Source organism: Chelmon rostratus, chromosome 2, assembly GCF_017976325.1.
Source record: "Chelmon rostratus isolate fCheRos1 chromosome 2, fCheRos1.pri, whole genome shotgun sequence".
NCBI lineage: Eukaryota > Metazoa > Chordata > Actinopteri > Chaetodontiformes > Chaetodontidae > Chelmon > Chelmon rostratus.
Window position 1 is genome coordinate 2344775 of NC_055659.1, and position 23386 is coordinate 2368160.

Here is a 23386-nt window from a genome sequence, read left to right on the forward strand (position 1 = left end):
TAATGCAGACATGATGATGTGTAAAATGCATAAAAACACAAAATGACATCCACAGATACACACAGCTCATTTAATTTAAAGACATCAAAAAGCAACGATTGCTATAACAAAGCAAGCCAACATTCATTAACACCTGAACCTGTAGCTGTGTTTAAGCTCTGTCTAAAATATGATATCCACTGGTTGTCTTTACCAGCGTTGAAAAGATGAAAAGAATCAGCACTGTTTGGCATTACTTCACTGTGTTACAAATATAAAAAATAGATTCATTCCAACACAAAGACAAAAGCAACAGAATTTGCATTCACATACATTTTAAGGAAAAAACATACTCGCACTCAGGTGATTACCTGTTTTGTTGAGTTGTAGCTTCATCTTATTCATTAAAAAAGCCACAAAGTCTAAACAACAACTGGATCACATTCAAGTTTCACAAAGATCTCGTATACGGCTTCTTCATCAGGATAATCTTTTTTATGTCTGTAAGACAAGCTTGTCTTTCTTTCCAACCCACGTCACCCACAAGACGAGACTCTGCAGAAAACAAGACAAATATATATTACATAATGTCTGGTCAAACTGAAGGGCTTATACAGTTTTCTATTTGAGAGGAAATAAAGGTTTCAGCAGTGAGAATTGTATAAATAAAGTGTATAAATAAATGAGAAATGAGCAGATTAAGTAATAATAAAAAGACACCAGCTGACGTCACGTTGGGAAGCAGACCGGCTGGAACTGATTTCCTGCCCGGGGTACCGGCAGGCCAAGCGTGCTGCGGCACGGGCAGTCGTTGAAGCAAAAACTCGGGTTTGAGAAAAGTTCGGGGAGGCCATGGAGGAGGATTATCGGTCAGCCACAAAGATATTCTGGCAAACCGTCCAGCGCCTCAGAAGGGGGAAGCAGTACCCTGCCAATACTGTTTACAGTGGAGGTGGGGAGCTGTTGACTTCAACTGGGGATATTGTCGGGCGGTGGAAAGAGTACTTTGAGGATCTCCTCAATCCCATTGCCACGCCTTCCGTAGAGGAAGCAGGGGCTGGGGACCCAGAGGTTGGCTCATCCATCACTCAGGCTGAGATCACCGAGGTAGTTTGGAAGCTCCTCGGTGGCAAGGCACCAGGGGTGGACGAGATCCGCCCTGAGTACTTCAAGTCTCTGGATGTTGTCGGGCTGTCTTGGTTGACACGTCTTTGCAACATGGCGTGGCAGTTGGGGACAGTGCCCCTGGACTGGCAGACCGGGGTGGTGGTCCCTCTATTCAAAAAGGGGGACCGGAGGGTGTGCTCCAACTACAGGGGGATCACACTTCTCAGCCTCCCTGGTAAAGTCTATTCCAGTCGGTAATTTGGCCGATAGTCGAACCTCGGATTCAGGAGGAACAATGCGGTTTTCGTCCTGGTTGTGGAACACTGGACCAGCTCTACACCCTCCACAGGGTGCTCGAGGGTTCGTGGGAGTTTGCCCAACCAGTCCACATGTGTTTTGTGGACTTGGAGAAGGCATTCGACCATGTCCCTCGTGGCATTCTGTGGGAGGTGCTTCGGGAGTATGGAGTCCGGGGCCCTTTGCTACGGGCCGTCCGGTCTCTGTATGACCGGAGCAGGAGCTTGATTCGCATTGCCGGCAGTAAGTCAGACTTGTTCCCAGTGCATGTTGGACTCCGGCAGGGCTGCCCTTTGTCACCGGTTCTGTTCATTATTTTTATGGACAGAATTTCTAGGCGCAGCCAAGGGCCGGAGGGAGTCTGGTTTGGAGACCACAGGATCTCATCTCTGCTTTTTGCGGATGATGTTGTCCTGTTGGCTTCTTCGAACCAGGACCTCCAGCATGTGTTGGGGCGGTTTGCAGCCGAGTGCGAAGCGGCTGGGATGAGAATCAGCACCTCCAAGTCCGAGGCCATGGTTCTCGACCGGAAAAGGGTGGCTCTGGGTTGGAAGAGCTCCTGCCTCAAGTGGAGGAGTTCAAGTATCTTGGGGTCTTGTTCACGAGTGAGTGAAGGATGGAGCGTGAGATTGACAGGTGGATCGGTGCGGCGGCAGCAGTAATCCGGTCGTTGTACTGGCCCGTCGTGGTGAAGAAGGAGCTGAGCCAAAAGGCAAAGCTCTCGATTTACCGGTCAATCTACGTTCCTACCCTATGGTCATGAACTTTGGGTCATGACCGAAAGAACAAGATCTCGGATACAAGCGGCTGAAATGAGTTTCCTCCGCAGGGTGGCGGGGTGCTCCCTTAGAGATAGGGTGAGGAGCTCTGTCACTGTAGAGCCGCTGTTCCTCCACGTCGAGAGGAGCCAGCTGAGGTGGTGAGCCACCTCATCTTTTTCGGATGCCTCCTGGACGCCTTCTTGGGAGGGTGTTCCGGGCATGCCTGGCATGGAAGAGGCCCCGGGGGAAGACCCAGGACACGCTGGAGGGACAATGTCGCCCGGCTGACCTGGGAACGCCTTGGGGTCCCCCTGGAAGAGCTGGAGGAAGTGTCTGGGGAGAGGGAAGTCTGGGCTTCCCTGCTTAGACTGCTGCCCCCGCGACCCGGCCCCGGATAAGCGGAAGAGAATGGATGGATGGATGGCATTTAAAAGACTTCACTGATAAACTGGCTTCGGAGGTATGTGGTCACATTTTCTATTTTGCTGTTTGTTGCTAATGACGTGTATCAGCACAGACAGAATGTGTCCACTGAGAAAAGGGGAAACAGGGAAGTGACTGATACTCACAGCTCATTTTTGAGAAGAAAAATGTTGAACTATTGATTTAATGGTCAGTTTTAATGTATTGACAACTTGCTATGTTTATGTTTAAACAATCAGAATGAGAACCAGAGGACTTATTAATCAATTAAATCACATTTTTTTTATGACTGTAACATAATACATCTTATATCTGAGAAGATGAGACATTCTTGACATGAGATGGTTACAAAGTGCCTGTTCTGTAGATGCACATCATGGATATGTGGATACAGTCCGCTGTACAAACTTACCTTTATAACACAGTATTTTGATGCATATTGCAGCTAGAAGAACAGCGAAAAACGCAATGCAACCAGTGGCCAATCCTATGACAGGCAGTCTGCTGTGTGTGGCCTCAAACAGTTCATCTGAAACACATCACAAAACACTGGTGTGACATTCTGAGTGTGACTGAACATCATGTACAGAACACTGGTTATTACCTTCACAAAAAAAGGCAGCAATGCTCCTAAAATCTGTGAAAACTGAAGTGACACCATATGAACATCTGAATTATTTGCAGATTAAAACACCACGAGAGAGAAGCTCACCTGACACAGCCACCTCAGCATGTATCACGTGTCTGATCCCCTCCTGTGAGGCTACACATTGGAAGCGGTTGGTTGTGGTCTTGGACACAGTAGTCCAGAGGGTGACATCATAGCGGTTTTCTCTTTTTGAGACCTGTGGTTCTTCAGCAGGAAGGACGCTTCCATCACTGTGTTTCCACTGCAGCTTCGGCTGAGGAAAAGCACCTCGAACGTCACACTTCAGCCGGACCCCGAGCTTTGTGATATCATCTATGGTGATCAAAAGCTCTGGAGCTGCACCTGCAAACAGAGTTAAGAACAGCTTAAAAACAAGTCTCAGCAGGAGAAATGTCACTTTCATCCCTCTCCTCTTTGTAAATATTCAGTACAATGTGCATAAGAGGCAGAAAAACTTCATGGAGTGTGATAGGACATGACATTTCAAACATTTTCACCTTCTTCCAGGTATTTAGTAACTAAACCTCACTGGAAACAGTATTCAGAGCTCTGAATAGAAGTGGGATTAGTATGATGCTGCGCTGCGGTCTGCTCCGGAGGCCTGCTGCAACACCGACCCCCAGTCCTGCAACTCGCCCACAGTGGAGGCGACACAAGCGGCGTCAGAGGAAGCAGAAGCGGGGTAAGCACGGAGGTATCCGAGCCAGGCTAGCAGCTAGCCACACAAGCCGGCTATCCCCACCATCATGCTGGCCAACGTACGCTCTTTGCATAACAAACTGGACTACCTACGCCTTCTACGGACAACCCAGAAGTCTGTGGGAGAGTGCTGTGTTTATGTGTTTACAGAAACTTGGCTCCACAACAGCGTAACGGACCACGCCATTCAGCTCAAGCGGCTAACCTGCTATCGAGCAGACAGAGCTCTCGCTGAGGGAGGTAAGACACGCAGCGGGGGACTCTGTGTTTACATCAACAATGACTGGTGTCGTGACGCTGTTGTGATCTGCAAACACTGCTCACTACTGGTGGAGTTTATGGTCATAAAATGCCGACCCTTTTACCTCCCGAGGGAGTTTACAGCCATACTGCTTGTGGCTGTTTACATCCCTCCAAGCTCCAATGAAAACAACAGGTGCAAGGCATTGAATGGACTGTACCAACACGTCAGTGAGCAGCAGACTGCCCACCCAGATGCCTTCCTCATCCTGGCTGGGGATTTCAACCATGCAGACCCAAAGAGGGTGTTTCCAAAGCTACACAAACACATAGACTTTCCAACACGTGGACATAACACACTGGACCAGGTTTACACCACCCAGAGAGGAGCTTACAAGGCCCTTCCCCTCCCACACCTCGGTGCCTCTGACCACATCACTGTTATGCTAATGCCAGCATACAGACCACTGGTTAAAGTCACCAAACCAGTTCTGAAAGAGGTGCGAGTGTGGCCTGAAGGGTCTTTGGAGGAACCTCAGGACTGTTTTAACACCACAAACTGGGACGTGTTTAAACAGGGTGCCACCTACAACAACATCACCGACCTCCAGGAGTACACAGATCGTCACTGCTTACATCACCAAATGCATCGATGATGTAACAGTAACAAAGACCATCACTGTCCGGGCCAATCAAAAGCCATGGCTGACAGGAGAGGTCCACAGGCTGCTGAAGGCCCGTAACACTGCCTTTAGAGAAGGAGACGAGGAGGGCCTGAGGACAGCGAGAGCCAACCTGTCAGGCGGCATCAGAGAGGCCAAGAAGGTGTACTCCAGGAGGATAGCTCATCGCTTCAGCGACAGCAGGGATACGCAGAGCCTGTGGCGAGGGATACAGACCATCACGGACTACAAACCCCCACCGCAGACCTGTGACAGCTCCAGCTACCTGCTAAACGACTTCTTTGCTCGCCCCCCCCCCCCCGGCGAACAGGTGTTGTCGCTGTCCCCTGACAGTGTGAGGAGGACACTCAGCAGGATCAACGCTCGCAAAGCTTCTGGTCCTGACAACATTCCTGGTCGCGTGCTGGGGGACTGTGCCGGAGAGCTCATTGATGTCTTCACAGACATCTTCAACATCTCGCTGAGCCAAGCTGTTGTCCCCACATGCTTCAAAACCACCACCATCATCCCTGTCCCGAAGAAGTCGTCGCCCTCCTGTTTCAACTACTACCGTCCGGTAGCACTCACCCCCATCCTCATGAAGTGCTTAGACCGGCTTGTGTTGAAACACATGAAGACTGTCCTCCCACCCTCCCTGGACCCCTTTCAGTTTGCTTATCGGCCCAACCGCTCGACCGATGACGCCATCTCCACTGCCCTCCACTCAGCCCTCACACATCTGGACAAAAAAGACTCCTGCGTCAGAATGCTGCTCATAGACTTCAGCTCAGCATTCAACACAATCATCCCGCAACAGCTCATCACAAAACTGGACCAGCTGGGATTAAACACCTCTCTGTGCAACTGGCTGCTGGACTTGGCTGGGAGACCTCAGGCAGTTCGGGTCGGCAGGAACACATCCAGCACCATTACACTGAACACGGGGGCCCCCATAGGATGTGTGCTGAGCCCCCTCCTCTTCACTCTGCTGACCCACGACTGCACACCGTCCCACAGCTCCAAGCTCCTCGTCAAGTTCGCCGATGACACAACTGTGGTGGGTCTCATCAGCAACGACGACGAGGCGGACTACAGGAGCGAGGTGAGCCGCCTGGCCTTGTGGTGTGAAAACAACAATCTCTCTCTGAATGTGGAGAAGACGAAGGAGATTGTTGTGGACTTCAGGAGAAGACGCCCCCAGTATGCATACAATACAATAAAACATAAACATTTCTTTGTTTTAAATTTAGTAAATGCATCATTCTCTTCTGCACTAAAGTAAAGCAGAAGTGATACACTGAATAATTGAGAAATTGATTGACTGAAAACTATTTGCATGATTAATATTTTGCCGTTTATCATAAAAATGCCAAACATTCACTGGCTCCAGCTGCTCCAGCAATGTGAGGCTTTTCTTCTTTTCTGTGTTTCATCATGGTTCAGTGAATTTCTTTGTGTTCTGGATCGTTTGGGTTTTTGGTTCATCTTTAGTTATGCAGCTCTTTTGTTTCCTACACCTCCTGCTCTGTCTGCTGCACTGTTTGAACCATAAAGGTCAACATGAAGTTACTCTATCAAACCTTCTGAATAATACTGAGGCATAAAAAGTAGCAGCACACGTCACAGACACAGAGATCAGTGACATCATCACTCACCTGGGTTTTCACATGTTCGGTCTTTCAAGACAAGTTCTGAAAAACAAATAAGAACATGAATTTGTGCACAGTGAATGGGTGATAGTATGAAATTGTCATTTGCTGTTAGCCTGGTAATGAGTTCTTCCTCCACTTACAGTGAAGTGGGCACAACAAAGCAACATCAACATTAAAAAATAGTTTGACAATTTGGGAAATATGTTTAAGGTTTCAGCTAAAATAAATGTTTCGACCATCATCGATTCACTAAATCAACTGAATTATGTGTCTGCCTGAGCTCAGCAGGCAAAACTTATTAGGCAGCAAACCACTTACTAATTTCCTGTTTGCTAGTTTGCGTCCTTGCAGAGAATTAGATGAGAAGATCATGACGAGTAAACATGAAGCCAGCAGATGAGTCAGGTAGAAACGACAGCAGCTAAGGGGGGTGGGGGGTTTGGTCTGAGGGGGTTCAAGCTGTCAGACTCTGAAAACTCCTGCTTCAGGTATAAACAGTTCATGTCTGGGTACCACACGAATGTATGACTAATATTGTCCTTAAGCTCTGCTTTTGGTCTCCACTGACAAAAAATATCATCAGCTTTTTAGATGCTAAATGCTGCACTATCTTCACCAGCTGGTTGGAAGCTGTCAGTCGGCAGTTTGGTGCTGAGCAGGTGAACAGATGGCATCAACATAGCCAGTTCACTGAAAGCCTGCTGCTGCTGAAAACGCCGACTTCTCCGGCCTCCGGTTGGAATTTTTAGCCCAGAAGAAACAAGAGTGTTTCCTGGCCAGACAGCTGGATTTGTGAGATCACAAGATCACACGATGCGGGAATCCATCTCGTCAGGCTTCAAGCTACGTGGTTATGGCTGAACCAGTCATTCAGACCAACCAGCGTCCTTTGAGGAACTACCGGCAGCTTGCTGGCATGGTTTAGGTGTGACGACAGCACAAGAAGTGACTGTTAGTTCAAAGTCAACAGTCAAATTAACCTGCAGATGTTTGTGTAGCTGCTGCTGTAGCAGCCGTTCCATTAGAACTGGAGAGCAAAGAAGAGCAAAGAACGGCTCTGAAGGCTTTTCTCCATGGAAAATAAGTTTTACTCTTCTCCTGAATGGTTTCGGCAACAGTCCTAATACATCACGTTACATTATCTTAAGAAATCTCTTATCATTTGATTCAAAAGTCCCAGAAAGGGCTTTGTCTTAGTCCTGTTTTATTTTAAAAGTTCATGTAAAGTTTCTTTGTTTGCTTTACTTCCTGTGTTTTCCCGCCTTTCAAGTCTTGTCTTTGTCCATGATTCCTTCCCATGTCATGCCACTTGTAAGTGTTCTTTAGTCCTGTCTTTGTCTGTGAAATCTTGTCATAGCCCCATGCCACTAGCCACGTTCCAAGTAAGTGTTTGACAGCATCTTTTAGTGTTGTCTATGCCAAGTTTCATGTCAGTGGTTGTTCACCGTGTTCTTGTGTTGTCTATGATCTCTAGCCATGTCATGCTCATGTAAGTGTTTTCTAGTATTGTCTTTATCTTAAGCCATGCCACAGTTCATGTTACAGTTTTTCTCGTGTTGTCTTTGTTCATTCCAATGCCACGTTCGTTGTGTTTGTTCAATGTTTCCCTGTCTTAAGCCCCTTTACCCTAGTGAGCGTTTTTTTATACTTCCCTGAGTTTTGGTTTCTAGTTTACTTTAGTTGAATAAATTTGTTAAATTGAACCAGCGCCCCCTTGTGTCTGCATTTGGGTTCAACCTTAGTTCCCTTGAAGCCCCACATTCCTGACAAGTCCAATGAAGCATTACTCTCATTCTAACCCATCACTGTCTCAACATCAGTGTTGGTGCTCCTTGTTGACTTATTTGGAAAAATGTGCTTGGAATAAATCTAAGGCAGATGCTCTCATAAATTCATGAGGAAAGCAGTATTTGTACATGTGCACATTTCATGTTCACTTGTTTTGGTTCAATGTTTGGAGGCATTGTCATGAAGTATGATGGCGCCGCACGAGTGGCAGCCTGTTGCAACAGCTCCGACCGTTCTTCTCTGTTTAAGTGTTTTCTTGTGTGTTTCTTGTGCTTTTTCCGTCACTAGTCTTGGTCAATCATGCGTTCTTACGGATGTACAACTGGTGAGAGTAGTGATTTGCTTTTTACTTTTTTGTGGACGACATCGGGTGATCCATTCAGCCACGGCTCCATTGTTTACACTCGGGACCAGCTGTTCGCGCTGTGCAACACTGGTGTACTCCCAGCGGAAAGACCAGAGAAACCCGCGGAATTACGGAGACAGAGAAGGGGATGCAGAGCTGGAGTTAAGTGCCGGGACAAGCGACAACGGTCTCTTATTATGGGGAATAAGATGGAAGAGTTAACAGCGCTAACCAGACTGCAGTGGGAGTATCAGGAGTGTAGAGTCATGTGCTTCATGGAGACGTGGCTGAAAGAACTCACACCAGACACGCATGTCGCTTTGGATTATTTTCATCTGAGGAGGGGTGGAGGCATAGCAATGTTTGTGAACAAGAGATGGTGTAATCCAGCGCATATTAGTGTAAAGGGGCAGTGCTGTACAAGAGACATGGAGATGCTAGTTGTTGGCATCCAGTCGTATTACCTGCCGAGGGAGTTCTCGCATGTCATCGTGATAACTGTGTATCGCATGTCATCGCGATAACTGTGTACTGCCTCATAGTCATTTATTCATTACAAATCGACGCTGCTCTCTGGCTGTGCTCCTGACCCTCCAATCGTGTTTTAACTATTTTTGATATTTTTAAGACTTGAAAGCTTTAATTTTTTGCATGAAATAATTTTAATCAGCCAACAAAAGGGAGAATCATACAAATACACATGGATGATTTTTCCAAACTTTGATACTTTGAGGATTGTTTGGCATTGGCCTACTTTCTCCTGTGAGCCAGCTTGCTGTTCAGCTGCTTAGGCAGCGTGGCATAGCACCCATTACCAGGCCCTGCGACAGTCATCACCATCAGGCCCTGCTGCAGCCATCACCATCAGGCCCTGCTGCAGCCATCACCACCAGGCCCTGCTGCAGCCATCACCACCAGGCCCTGCCGCAGCCATCACCACCAGGCCCTGCCGCAGCCATCACCACCAGGCCCTGCCGCAGCCATCACCACCAGGCCCTGCCGCAGCCATCACAATCAGGCCCTGCCGCAGCCATCACCATCAGGCCATGCTGCAGCCATCACCATCAGGCCCTGCTGCAGCCATCACCACCAGGCCCTGCTGCAGCCATCACCATCAGGCATTCCTGCAGCCATCACCACCAGGCCCTGCTGCAGCCATCGCCACCAGGCCATGCTGCAGCCATCACCACCAGGCCCTGCCGCAGCCATCACCATCAGGCCCTGCCGCAGCCATCACCATCAGGCCCTGCGACAGTCATCACTACCAAGCCCTGTTGTTCTTACTCCCAAGCTCCACTTTGGTCCCTGTGGCTACTAGCTTTGGCCACAGCTGCCTAAATCTCCATCCCAGCGGTAGCCACCTCAAAGATGGGTCTAAAAAAAAAGATTTGCGACATCCTGCTAGCTGTCTCAGACAAAAACGGAGTACCTAAAAGGCCACTCTTGTAAGAGCAATCTGGTATTTGACGGCATTCCAGAGCAGCCTCGAGAGACCTGGGTTGATACAGAGGGAATGATTAAAAATGTCCTCGTGGATAAGCTTCTTCTAAATAAGGAGACAGAAATTGAAAGAGCTCACCACACCGGGAAATCAGTAGCTGGTAGCAACAGACCCAGACCTATTGTGGTAAAATTTCTGAGATACAGTATAAGGATAAAGTTGATGTGTTGGGAAGAGCCAAAAACTTGAAAGGATCTAGGATCTACATTAATGAACATTTCACTGAAGCAGTCCATCTGAAAAGAAAGGAACTGCTCCCCAAAGTGAGAGAAGCACGTGATAGAGGTGAAATTGCCTATTTGAGACATGACAAACTAATAATTCGGTCACTCAACAGTACCCCAAAGCCACCTGAAAATATTAACATCTAGTCGGTATACCTGCTAATGGGCATCGTTTCTGTTTCACATACACATGTCAATTAATAATATACCTAAGGGTTTGGTTTTTGCACATATTAACATTTGTAGTCTCAGGAATAAAATTCATGAACTCTGTTTTTCTGCAACTAAACAAAGTTGACATTCTTGCTGTGTCAGAAACACACCTAGACAGTGATTTTCAAGACGCAGAGCTGATCATTAATGTTTATTCCATATACAGAAAGGATAGAAATAAATTTGGAGGTGGAGTAGCAAAAGTAAACTTAAGTGAATGGCTGACACCTGTGGATTAACACAGCTATCTCAAGCTACGAGAGTATCTGAATCTAAATGGCGTAATTTCCTCAACTTGCATAGATCCCACTTACAGTAACAACTCTGAGCTGTGCTCCAGACCTGTTTCAGTGCCAGTGGGTTTCAGTGATCACAACTTTGTTGCATTCTCCAGGAAAACAAAATTGCCTAAGGAAGGTGCAAAAGTTGTTCTTACTAGAAATTTTAAACATTTTAATAAAAAATGCCTTTCTTGCTGACCTTGAAAACACATCGTTGACTAATGTATGCACTATTGATGATGCAGAGCTTTCTCTGAATACATTCATGAATTATTTTATGGCGATTGCAAACAAACATGCTCCAATGGTGAAATTTACAACAAAAACAATTAATGCCCCTTGGATTAATAAATCATTAAAAGAATTAATGGTACAAAGAGATAAAGCTAAGAAGATCACTATCCTAACTGGTTCCATTCATGACTGGAGGCACTACCGCAAGTTGAGAAACAATATCACTAAGGTAAATAGAGTTAGTAAAAGAGCTTATTATCAGAAGAGACTTGCTGATAGTGGTCAAGATAGTAAGAAATTATGGAATGTTCTGAATGAAATCATGGGTAGGAAAAAGTCTGTCAGTTCTTTTATTGAATCTGAAGGTGTTTATTTAACAAAACCTCTGCATTTTGCAAATTATTTTAATGATTATTTCAAGGTGTCTAGAATCAGAGATAAAATGGGTTCTACAGGAGTCTCTGTTTCTGAGGAGCTCATCAGAAAACATCATGAATGGTAAAAACTGCACCTTTGAATTCCAGCAGGTTGATGTTGTTACTGTTGAAAAAATGTTAAAATCCTTATCGGAAAATAAATCAGCTGGCACTGACTTTTTGGATAGTAAATTGTTGAAGATCTCTGCTTCGCACATTTCTTTAGCAATTTGTCATATTTTCAATAGATGCTTAATAAGTGGCACATGTCCCAAATTGTGGAAAATGGGCAAAATAATTCCCATGATCAAAGATACTAATTGTACATTTAGTGGTCCTAATAGTAGGCAACTTAAGGCAACCAAATCAGAGATTGAACAGTATTTGAAGTCGACGTATTCAGATTCAAAGGAGAATAGGAACATAGGTCTTCCACCTGACATGCCACCATTAGGGGAAATGGAGCAGGAGATGGATGTGAGCCCACCTTGGTGGAGAGAAGTGGTGGAGGTGGTTAGGCGTGCAAAGGCTTCTTCGGCCCCAGGGCCTAATGGAGTCCCCTACCGTGTCTATAAGAGTGCACCTGGCATCTTAAGGACACTATGGAGATACCTGAGAATAGTTTGGGAGAAACAAAGTATTCCAAGAGCATGGCGCAGGGCAGGAGGTGTCTTCATCCCTAAGGAGAAGGAGTCATCGGACCTTAGCCAGTTTCGGATGATTTCTCTCCTAAATGTTGAGGGAAAGATTTTCTTTAGTATCGTAGCACAGAGGCTGGCTAAATACTTAGAAAGGAATGGTATGATAGATACGACAGTGCAAAAAGCAGGGATACCAGGATTTGCGGGATGCTTAGAGCATACTAGCATGATTTGGCATCAGATTCAGACAGCTAAGAGGGAGAAAAGAGACTTGAATGTTGTATTTTTAGATCTGGCTAATGCGTTTGGGTCAGTGCCACATAACCTTATTTGGAGTTCCTTTGACTACTTTAAAGTGCCGGAGATAGTTGTTAACTTGGTGAAAGCATATTTCCAAGACATCAGACTGTGTGCAAGTATCGCAGAGCTCACAACAGGCTGGCAAAGATTGGAGGTTGGTATTATGGCAGGATGTACAGTTTCCCCGCTAGCTTTCACAATGGCTATGGAGGTAATTATTAGGGCTTCCAAGTGGGTCGTAGGTGGAGAGAGACGGCAGAATGGAATGCGTCTTCCACCAATTAGGGCTTATATGGATGATATGACACTGCTAACTTCAACAGTGCCATGTACAAGGAGGTTGTTAGATAAAGTCAATCAGAATCTCAAGTGGGCTAGTATGAAGATTAAGCCTAGTAAGTCAAGGAGTATTTCAATATACAGAGGGAAAGTAAGTGATAGGAAGTTTGCTATAGATAGTGAGGAAATCCCAACAGTCGAGAACCATGGCCTCGTACTTGGAGGTGCTGATTCTCATCCCAGCCGCTTCGCACTCAGCTGCAAACCGCCCCAACACATGCTGGAGGTCCTGGTTTGAAGAAGCCAACAGGACAACATCATCCGCAAAAAGCAGAGATGGTCCCCAAACCAGACTCCCTCCGGCCCTTGGCTGCGCCTAGAAATTCTGTCCATAAAAATAATGAACAGAACCGGTGACAAAGGGCAGCCCTGCCGGAGTCCAACATGCACTGGGAACAAGTCTGACTTACTGCCGGCAATGCGAACCAAGCTCCTGCTCCGGTCATACAGAGACCGGACGGCCCGTAGCAAAGGGCCCCGGACTCCATACTCCCGAAGCACCTCCCACAGAATGCCACGAGGGACATGGTCGAATGCCTTCTCCAAGTCCACAAAACACATGTGGACTGGTTGGGCAAACTCCCACGAACCCTCGAGCACCCTGTGGAGGGTGTTGAGCTGGTCCAGTGTTCCACGACCAGGACGAAAACCGCATTGTTCCTCCTGAATCCGAGGTTCGACTATCGGCCAAATTACCGACTGGAATAGACTTTACCAGGGAGGCTGAGAAGTGTGATCCCCCTGTAGTTGGAGCACACCCTCCGGTCCCCCTTTTTGAATAGAGGGACCACCACCCCGGTCTGCCAGGGGCACTGTCCCCAACTGCCCGACAACATCCAGAGACTTGAGGTACTCAGGGCGGATCTCATCCACCCCCGGTGCCTTGCCACCGAGGAGCTTCCGAACTACCTCGGTGACCTCAGCCTGAGTGATATATATACAAGTCTGTGCATTCCTCACTGCACTGGACTGCATACACCAGATTGTTCTTCTGAGTGTGAGGTGTCCAGTCTTGATGGCATCAGCTCCAGACTGCTCAGGGATTGTGCAGATCAGATATGTGGGGTTGTTCAGCACATCTTCAACATGAGCCTCAGGCCTGGAGAGAGTTCCCGGCCTGTGGAAAACTTCCTGTGTGGTTCCAGTGACGAAGACTGTGCATCCCAGGGAGCCCAACCACTTCAGGCCTGTAGCCTTAACTTCCCACCTGATGAAGACCCTGGGGAGGATTATACTCAACCATCTTCGTCACCTGGTGGGCAGCGAGCTGAACCGCATACCGACCAGGCATTGGTGTGGAAGACGCTATCATCTACCTGCTCCATCGCTCTCTTTCCCACCTGGAGAGCACTGGTTAACAGTGAGGAGTGTGTTTTTTGACTTCTCCAGTGCTTAAACACTTCCTTTTACGCAGTGGTCTGCTGGGGCCGTGGAAGTTCTGAGAGGGACAGAAAGAGACTCAATAAACAGGTCAGGAGAGCTGGCTCTGTCCTGGACTGCCCTCTGGACACCACTGAGGATGTAGGTGAGAGGAGGATGTTAGCCAAGCTGACATCGATCATTGACAACCCCTCCGACCCCCTGCATGACACAGTGGGGGCCCTCAGCAGCTCCTTCACTTACAGACTGTTGCATCCAGTGTGTAGATTCAAGATTTCTTTATTGTAATTGAGCATGACATGTCAATGAAATTTGCATTGATACCACCATGTTAGAAACAAGATAATAAGAAAGATAAGAAAGAACGCTACCGCAGGTCCTTCATTCCATCAACTGTCAGATTATTCAACTCCAGCACCACTTAACACAAGACTGTGTTGATGGTGTTTGACAATTATGCTCATATCCTTACATTTTGTGCAATATTACATATCATTGACTGTTTTTTTTTATTTTTATCTTCTGTGCAATAGTAGTAACACTATTATTATTTTTAATCTGAAGGGATCTTACATTGTTTGTTTTCCACATACTGGGGCAATAAATACTTTTTACATATTTTTTATATATTTTTTTCAACATACCTTATTTTTCTTTTAGTCAAATTGCATTTTGCTTGTATAATATGTACGTACATATATATAGTCTACTTTTTATTTTGTATTTTGTTTTTTTTTCAAAATGTTCTCTATCTCTGCTGCTATTTTTCTTCCCGCTGCTACACATGCTGCTATAATGCCTAAATTTCCCCGGCTGGGGATAAATAAAGTTTTATCTTATCTTATCTTATGTCAACATGTCAGCCAGAGCAACAGTGAGGCTCACTGATGTGCTTTAATGGAGCTCTATGACTAAGAGGAAGAAGCTCGATCAGACTTTGCTGACAATCTGAAAAATCCAGAATATTAACAACCTCATGTCCTTTAAAACCTTGCTCCATTCTTACTTTAAATATAGTTCAGGTCTGTGAATTAAAATGACAAACATATAATAACCCCTTGTGTACTTCACTGGTAGAATACATGAAAAGAAGTCGTCACAGATGGCTGTGAATGCCTTTTTTAAACTGTTAATAGCATGTCATGCACTAAACTATGAATAAAAAATAACAATAATGGGCAGATTCATTGATAATGAAACTAATCATTAGTTGTGGCACATAGTCCCCGCATCACTGCATCCGAAGCATTGGCAAACACTCTACAAACTGTTAATCAATTCAGGATAAACGATCGTGAAGACGGAAACTCGTCACTCATAAATAATATGAAATTCAGTTAATAAAAACGACGATTGATGGACATTTTACAGACCGCCTGGAGATAATAACACAACCAGGGAAGCTGGTAAAGAACCTGAAAACAAGGTGAGCTACCTGTCTCCACACCCTGGAAACAACAACAGCCCGCATTACGGTGTCCATAAACACCACCTGAGCAGGAGGACTACAGGTGGACTAATTGTATAAGATTATTCTGTGCTGATCATCTTTATCCCAACTTTAGAAGCTAATTAGCTAAAGATAACTTTCATGCTGCCAGAATTTAATTATATTTTATCTTACGTGTATATAAAATACCTGATGAGTCACATGACACAGCCCACTTTGTTTGGTTCAGTTTTTGACTACAACAACATTTAGACTGAAGGATCAATATGTTGTGTGCTTGAATTTTACAAATTATTCAATATAATAATACATCACTGTAGAAATGAGGAAGTATTCAGATTACAATGTTTGGTCACAGTCGTGTCATCGTGATGGTCATTATTGAGGCCACAGTTTGTAGTATAGCTGCTCATTTACACATCCAGCAGCAGCAGAGATGCTGCACCACCGAACACACGTCTTGAACCTGTGACATCACTGTTACACATTTAACAACATGTGACAGCTTCAGCTTCCACCACGACTGACCCTGAACAGAACTAGAATCAGAAAAACATAAATCATGTTCTGCTCTTTGTGAAGTTTTCATAAGGGGCTGAGTTTAGTCTCTGAGGTGATGTTTAAAGTCAGAACACTACAGCGACGTCTTCAAGTGTTTTCTCATTTAAAGAACGATGCCAAAACACAGCTGCCAGTCTGGCTTTACAAAACCAGTTTCAGAGATCAGCAAACATTACTTCACTGATAAACTGGATTCAGAGGTATGTGGTCACATTTTCTATTTTGCTGTTTGTTGCTAATGACGTGTATCAGCAGACAGACAGAATGTGTCCACTGAGAAAAGGGGAAACAGGAAGTGACTGATACTCACAGCTCTGTTTAAAGGCAATAATTTTTTTTTTTCAAGATTCTAAATCATCTTCATTGTCACTGAGCATAACATGTCAATGAAATTTGCATTGCAACCCCCATGTTAGAAACAATTAGAAAGATAAGAAAGATACTAAAATAAAATAAAGATACTAGAATAAAATAAACGAACATGCAGATAAAAAATATGTGTACATGCAATAAAAATATACCAGAAAGATTTGACATTTGACATTCTGAGGAAGCAAAATGTTGAACTATTGAATTAATGGTCAGTTGTAATGTATTTACAATACAATCATGACAGCGGCACATATACACCTGACACCTGCAGAGTCTGGACTTACGATGCAATAAAACATATCGACATTTCTTTGTTTTAAATTTAGTAAATGCATCATTCTCTTCTGCACTAAAGTAATGCAGAAATGATACTGCAAAACTATTTGCATGATTAATATTTTGCTGTTTATCATAAAAATGCCAAACATTCACTGGCTCCAGCTGCTCCAGCAATGTGAGGCTTTTCTTCTTTTCTGTGTTTCATCATGGTTCAGTGAATTTCTTTGTGTTCTGGATCGTTTGGGTTTTTGGTTCATCTTTAGTTATGCAGCTCTTTTGTTTCCTACACCTCCTGCTCTGTCTGCTGCACTGTTTGAACCATAAAGGTCAACATGAAGTTACTCTATCAAACCTTCTGAATGATACTGAGGCATAAAAAGTAGCAGCACACGTCACAGATACAGAGATCAGTGACATCATCACTCACCTGGGATTTCACCTGTTCGGTCTTTCAAGACAAGTTCTGAAAAACAAATAAGAACATGAATTTGTGCACAGTGAATGGGTGATAGTATGAACTTGTCATTTGCTGTTGGCCTGGTAATGAGTTCTTCCTCCACTTACAGTGAAGTGGGCACAACAAAGCAACATCAACATTAAAAAATAGTTTGACAATTTGGGAAATATGTTTAAGGTTTCAGCTAAAATAAATGTTTAGACCATCATCGATTCACTAAATCAACTGAATTATGTGTCTGCCTGAGCTCAGCAGGCAAAACTTATTAGGCAGCAAACCACTTACTAATTTCCTGTTTGCTAGTTTGCGTCCTTGCAGAGAATTAGATGAGAAGATCATGACGAGTAAACATGAAGCCAGCAGACGAGTCGGGTAGAAACGACAGCAACTAAGGGGGGTGGGGGGTTTGGTCTGAGGGGGTTCAAGCTGTCAGACTCTGAAAATTCCTGCTTCAGGTATAAACAGTTAAGTCTGGGTACCACGCGGATGTGTGTCCAATATTCCCTGTCTTTTAGCTCTGCTTTGGTCTCCACTGCCAAAAAATATCAGCTTTTTAGATGCTAAATGCTGCACTATCTTCACCAGCTGGTTGGAAGCTGTCAGTTGGCAGTTTGGTGCTGAGCAGGTGAACAGACGGCATCGTCAGAGCGAGTTCCCTGAAAGCCTGCTGCTGCTGAAAACGCCGACTTCTCCGGCCTCCGGTTGGAATTTTTAGCCCAGAAGAAAAAGGAGTGTTTCCTGGCCAGACAGCTGGATTTGTGAGATCACAAGATCACACGATGCGGGAATCCATCTCGTCAGGCTTCAAGCTACGTGGTTATGGCTGAACCAGACGTTCAGACCAACCAGCATCCTTTGAGGAACCACTGGCAGCTTGCTGGCATGGTTTAGGTGTGACGACAGCACAAGAAGTGACTGTTAGTTCAAAGTCAACAGTCAAATTAACCTGCAGATGTTTGTGTAGCTGCTGCTGTAGCAGCCGTTCCATTAGAACTGGAGAGCAAAGAAGAGCAAAGAACGGCTCTGAAGGCTTTTCTCCATGGAAAACAAGTTTTACTCTTCTCCTGAATGGCTTCAGCAACAGTCCTATTACTTCACATTACACTATGTTAAGAAGGACGGCCCTCCAAAAAAAATCTCTTCTCATTTGATTCAAAAGTACCAGAAAGGGCTTTGTCTTAGTCCACTGAAGCATTAATCTAATTCTAACCCATCACTGTCTCAACATCAGTGCTGGTGCTCCTTGTTGACTGGTTGTTTTGGTTCAATGTTTGGAGGCATTGTCATGTCAACATGTCAGCCAGAGCAACAGTGAGGCTCACTGATGTGTTTTAATGGAGCTCTATGACTCAGAGGAAGAAGCTCGATCAGACTTTGCTGTCAATCTTTTTGTAACCTGTTCATATTGAGGTGTTCATACCTGTACTGACACTTTAAGAAGTTGAACTTTTTTGTCGTCAGTGCAGCTACTCTGTCTGCGCTCTGCTCACTGAGAGGGGGTATGTATTATTTTCCTGTTTATGACTGAACATTTATTTTGCTCTGTAGTTAATAAAAACGTAGTAGTATGCACATATAAATGCTAGTTTTAAGACTGTGAACATGCAGCAGCTGTGTCATTTGAGTATAAACTTTGTAAATGCACTTTTTAAAGTTTTATTGTCGACACATGCTTCCAAGTACTACAGGGTTTCCCTGTGTTTTTATCTGCTGACAGGGGAGTGATGACCTGTGAATGAGGAAGAGACTGCATGTCACAGAGTATTTCTGTTGATTTGTACAGGTATGTGAATTCTGTCTGTTCATTGTTTACATTAAGTAATAAAACTGTTTGTATTTAACATGCTCAGAATTCATATGCAGTACAATACATGTAGCATTTATATATTTTATTTCATTTATTTTCAAACTCTTGTTAAAAACAATTCATCGTTGTTGCTGTTAAAATATAAGCTGTATAATTCATGTATTACAATATATGCAAGGTGTAACCATGTCAGTCTGCGCTCTGCTCACTGAGAGGAGGGGAGTGATGACCTGTGTGTGAGGAAGAGACTGCATGTTAAAGTACAGTAGCTGTTTGTGGTCTGGGTCCTTCCTTCAGTCAACACCATCAAAGAGCACTACATAGATCACACTAAAAGTAATGGATTTGCATCCTGGCACACCCGTTGCACACGGATGCGGCTGTTTGCAGCGTCCGTAACGTTTCCATCCCTCTCCAGGCAGTAAAATTCTTATACTTTTTGAATATAATGTACAAATATAGTTCAATTTTATTTTGTATGATTTTAAATTGTTGTTATTCTTTTATCCTTTTTATTCTTGCTGTATGTAACAACTCAATTTGCATGGGATCAATAAAGAGATTTTGTCATGTTTACAAAATGTTAATCAATTCAGGATAAACGATCGTGAAGACGGAAACTCGTCACTCATAAATAATATGAAATTCGGTTAATAAAAACGACGATTGATGGACATTTTACAGACCGCCTGGAGATAATAACACAACCAGGGAAGCTGGTAAAGAACCTGAAAACAAGGTGAGCTACCTGTCTCCACAGCCCGGAAACAACAGTCGCATTACGGTGTCCATTAACACCACGTGAGCCAGGAGGACTGCAGGTGGACTAATTTTGTACGATTATTCTGTGTCGATCGTCTTTGGGTGCATCTCATTTCTCTTAATTGTCGTGTCCTCGCTCCTCGATGCTCGCTCGAACCGGAAGTACCAGAAGTACTTCCGGTTCGCCATATTGCCGGCTGTCCCAAAGCGAAAATTGCGGCTCTGAGGAGCGAGGATCGAGGAGCGATGAGGGCCCTCGGAGGAGCTATGAGCGAGGATACATCAGTGCATCCTACCCGGAAGTCTGTCAACTGAACGGTATGAAGACTCCGCCCCCACAGCTGGCACGTTTGATCGAGGTGGAGGAGAAAGTGCGCTAGTGTAAATATCCTGCAGTGAATGGCTGTAATTCAGATGAGCCAAACAACGATAAAGAGCAATAATACAACAACATGAGGATCCGTCATGTAGGGCTGGGCGATATGGCCTAAAAAAAAAATCTCCGATTTTTTCACAAAAAATCCCGATTCACGATTTAAATCGATTTTTTTTCACCCCCTACCTAAAATCAATTTGCAGATGACAAAGAAATAGTTCAAAACAAGTTTCAATTTTATTTTGTTTAAAGTCTCCCTTTTGGGGTTTAAGTTACATAAACAAGCCACAAAAAAAGCGATGGCAAGCCCTCCTACCATCGTAAACAGTGACAATGTAACTTTTCAGTGAGCTTTATCTAGTTTCAAAATGACACAATGCACTCTAAAACTAACTTGAAAAAATAAAACAAAATAAGACGCTTTTTTGAGGTTGATAAAATAAAGTGCAAACAAAACTCTCAGCTTATGAAGTGCACCGTTAAACTTAAATAGGGCTGCATCACTCTGCTGGACCACAGATCGGTTGTCGCGGAGTAGAACGGAACTTCTTCCAGCTCCGTAGCGATCCTTTGGGGTGTACTGTCATACAGCTGAGGCAAGGCAACTTCAGAAAAATGTTTGCGGCCTGGTAGCACATACCTGGGATCCAAAACCTTGAATAAATCGCGGCTTTTCCACGGTGTATATGGGCACCATATCTCTTGCAATATACATCGCGACTGCATCCGTGACAGCTTTCCACCGGGCTCCTTTCTTATCATACGGGATACAGTTTGTCAATGTTTCCAATACGGTAGTTTGTTTTTTGGTGACGGTGCTTGGGGTGCCGCGGTCTTGTTCCTTTCGTAGGGAGCAACACCTCTCCCACTCGGCAGCATGCCTCTGTTTGAGGTGCTGCAGTAAATTGGTAGTACTGCTACCTTTTGTAGCAACAGCCTTTAAACAGACTTTGCAGCGAGGTGCTGTTTGTTCAGTGTCTGACGCCACAAAGCCGAAGCAATTCCAAATCTTAGAAGTTATCTTTCCTTTCTTCGGGGTGAGATCTGCACCGCTCGCCGCCATGTTGTTTGTGTATCAAGCACGGGGGGGAGGGGGCGTGCACTCTGAACTACGGGAGTCCAGCAGGCAGGCGTTGGTGGCGGATGTTGATAAGAAAATCGATTTTCATGAAAACAAATCGAGATTAAGTACAAATTCGAATTAATCGATAAAATCGATTTATCGCCCAGCCCTACCGTCATGTTTCAATCACGTAAGAGATGATGTATAGTGAGCAGGGACGATAGGAACCTGCTCACTATTATCCCGCTTTGAACTCTGCTCACTACAAAAGCATTCAATATAAAGTGACACAAAATAGTGATTAAAACATATTTATTGATTTAAAATGAATCTACTCTCGTCTGTCACCGCTCTCACTGCGCAGTGGCTCTGAACGTAAAACACGTACGTTGCGTAGCAACCGCCTCTCACTGTGCGCAGGCCGGCAGGCAGGAAAACTTATTTCTTTACAGATATTCAGAGAAATCATGTCAAATGTGGAGAAGTGACGGGATATCCCAGACCTGAGAGAGACGTAGCTGGAGACAGAGTTTGGTTTACCGCTGTTATTTCTACTGATGGATAAAAGTCCCGCAGCAGCTGATTTCTGCGTTCGGCGTCAGACATTAAAACATCTGTCTCCAGTTTTGTCTCCACTCAGCAGTCTTTTATCTACAACCTGTTCTAACACTAACACATCGGCCTCTCGTCACTCGTTCTTCCTTTTATCTGAGTGAAATAATGTGTTTCATGGCATTGTCGGTTTGCCTTCACTGACAGGTCTGAAATGTGTCTCATTGAACAGGACAGAAGACACAGCGAGGCTGATAAAGTTGTTCACCTGGAAGAGACGTCCAGCCAAGAATGAACTCATTAATTATCATGTGTGTTAATAAAAGTGTTTCATATTTATTTGCTAGTGCTGGAGACTTTTTAACAATGTAAATATAAGTATAAAATGTAAATATATCGAGGGCGGGGGGCGGTGGGGGTGTGAATATAACGGTAAATGCAGCAGGTCCAGCTGTGTCATGTCATCAGAAACAGACGTCGCTTCACGTGATGCTTCAGAGGAAAGGACGTCTCAATTCTCATAAAACATATTTCCTCGTTTCTTCTCTCCTTGCGTGGTTTCCTTGCGTCCTCTCATGCATCCCTGGTGGGAGGGACTAAGACGCAAGGAAAAGACGCAAGTGAGGGAAACGTGGATGCAATTTTGAGAAATGGGATGTACCCTGTATCGAAACTTTAGAAGCTAATTAGCTAAAGATAACTCAACTTCCTGTTATGAGTGTGAATGCGTCATGAGTGAGCTAACGTTAGTTTACGAAGTGGACATTAACTTTCTTACCGTTTTCATGTCCAATTATTGTTGCGGACAGAATCAGGATCCAGAGATGAAGAACCAGAAGCTCCTGATGTGTGAACTTTTTCCTCGACATGTCCTGAAGTAACGATGACGGACTCCGTTAGCTCCCGATGCTAAGCTGCTGTTAGCTGACGACGAGACGACAACCTCACAGTGATTAACGCTAACTCAGATATTTAAACGTCAAATAACGTGGTAGCGGATATCTGTTAAACACCCGCACAAGACAATATAATCGTATGCTAAAAGAAGTGAGTATTTAACGCTAATAACTGTAACTTCGGAGCGGGAACTTCGTGAAGAAAGCAGAACCAACCAACCCTGCATCCCGTAACGGGAGCGACAGAGGGTGGATCTCATTTCTCAAAATTGTCGTTTCCTCCCTCCTCGATCCTCGCTCGAACCGGAAGTACTTCTGGTCCCCATCTTGCCAGCAGTCCCAAAGCGCAAATTGCGGCTCTTTTTTTTTTTTTTTTTTCATTGTCACACATGACACTAAACACACTCAACACAACACAACACACAGCAAACCCTATTTACATATATACATACATATACAGAAAAAAAATTCATTCATTGTTACCTCGTGTATATATAGTCCGCGTCTCCCTTTGTCCTGTGCCAGATTGTCTCGTGCCATGTCTTGTACTGCCTTGCTATCTAGCGTTCATGATCCTTGTCTCCTGTTATCCTTGTAAGTCTTGTCATTAGTATAGAGTTATATCTTTTATTTGAACTTTGTTACCTTACCATAGTAATTAATCTAGCCTTGCGTCTTT

At 44.6% G+C, this 23386-nt stretch overlaps 1 protein-coding gene across 1 annotated transcript; it reads right to left on the reverse strand.

Moving 5' to 3' along the window:
• Positions 1-56: 56 nt before the first annotated feature.
• Positions 57-22949, reverse strand: LOC121618191 (butyrophilin-like protein 3). Its single transcript, XM_041953549.1, has 6 exons — positions 22590-22949; positions 17222-17257; positions 6473-6508; positions 3280-3558; positions 2980-3096; positions 57-534 (listed from the first exon to the last, which is right to left on the reverse strand). The coding sequence occupies exons 1-6, from the start codon at positions 22678-22680 to the stop codon at positions 431-433; spliced, it is 663 nt and encodes a 220-aa protein (XP_041809483.1). The 5' UTR covers positions 22681-22949; the 3' UTR covers positions 57-430.
• Positions 22950-23386: the final 437 nt, after the last annotated feature.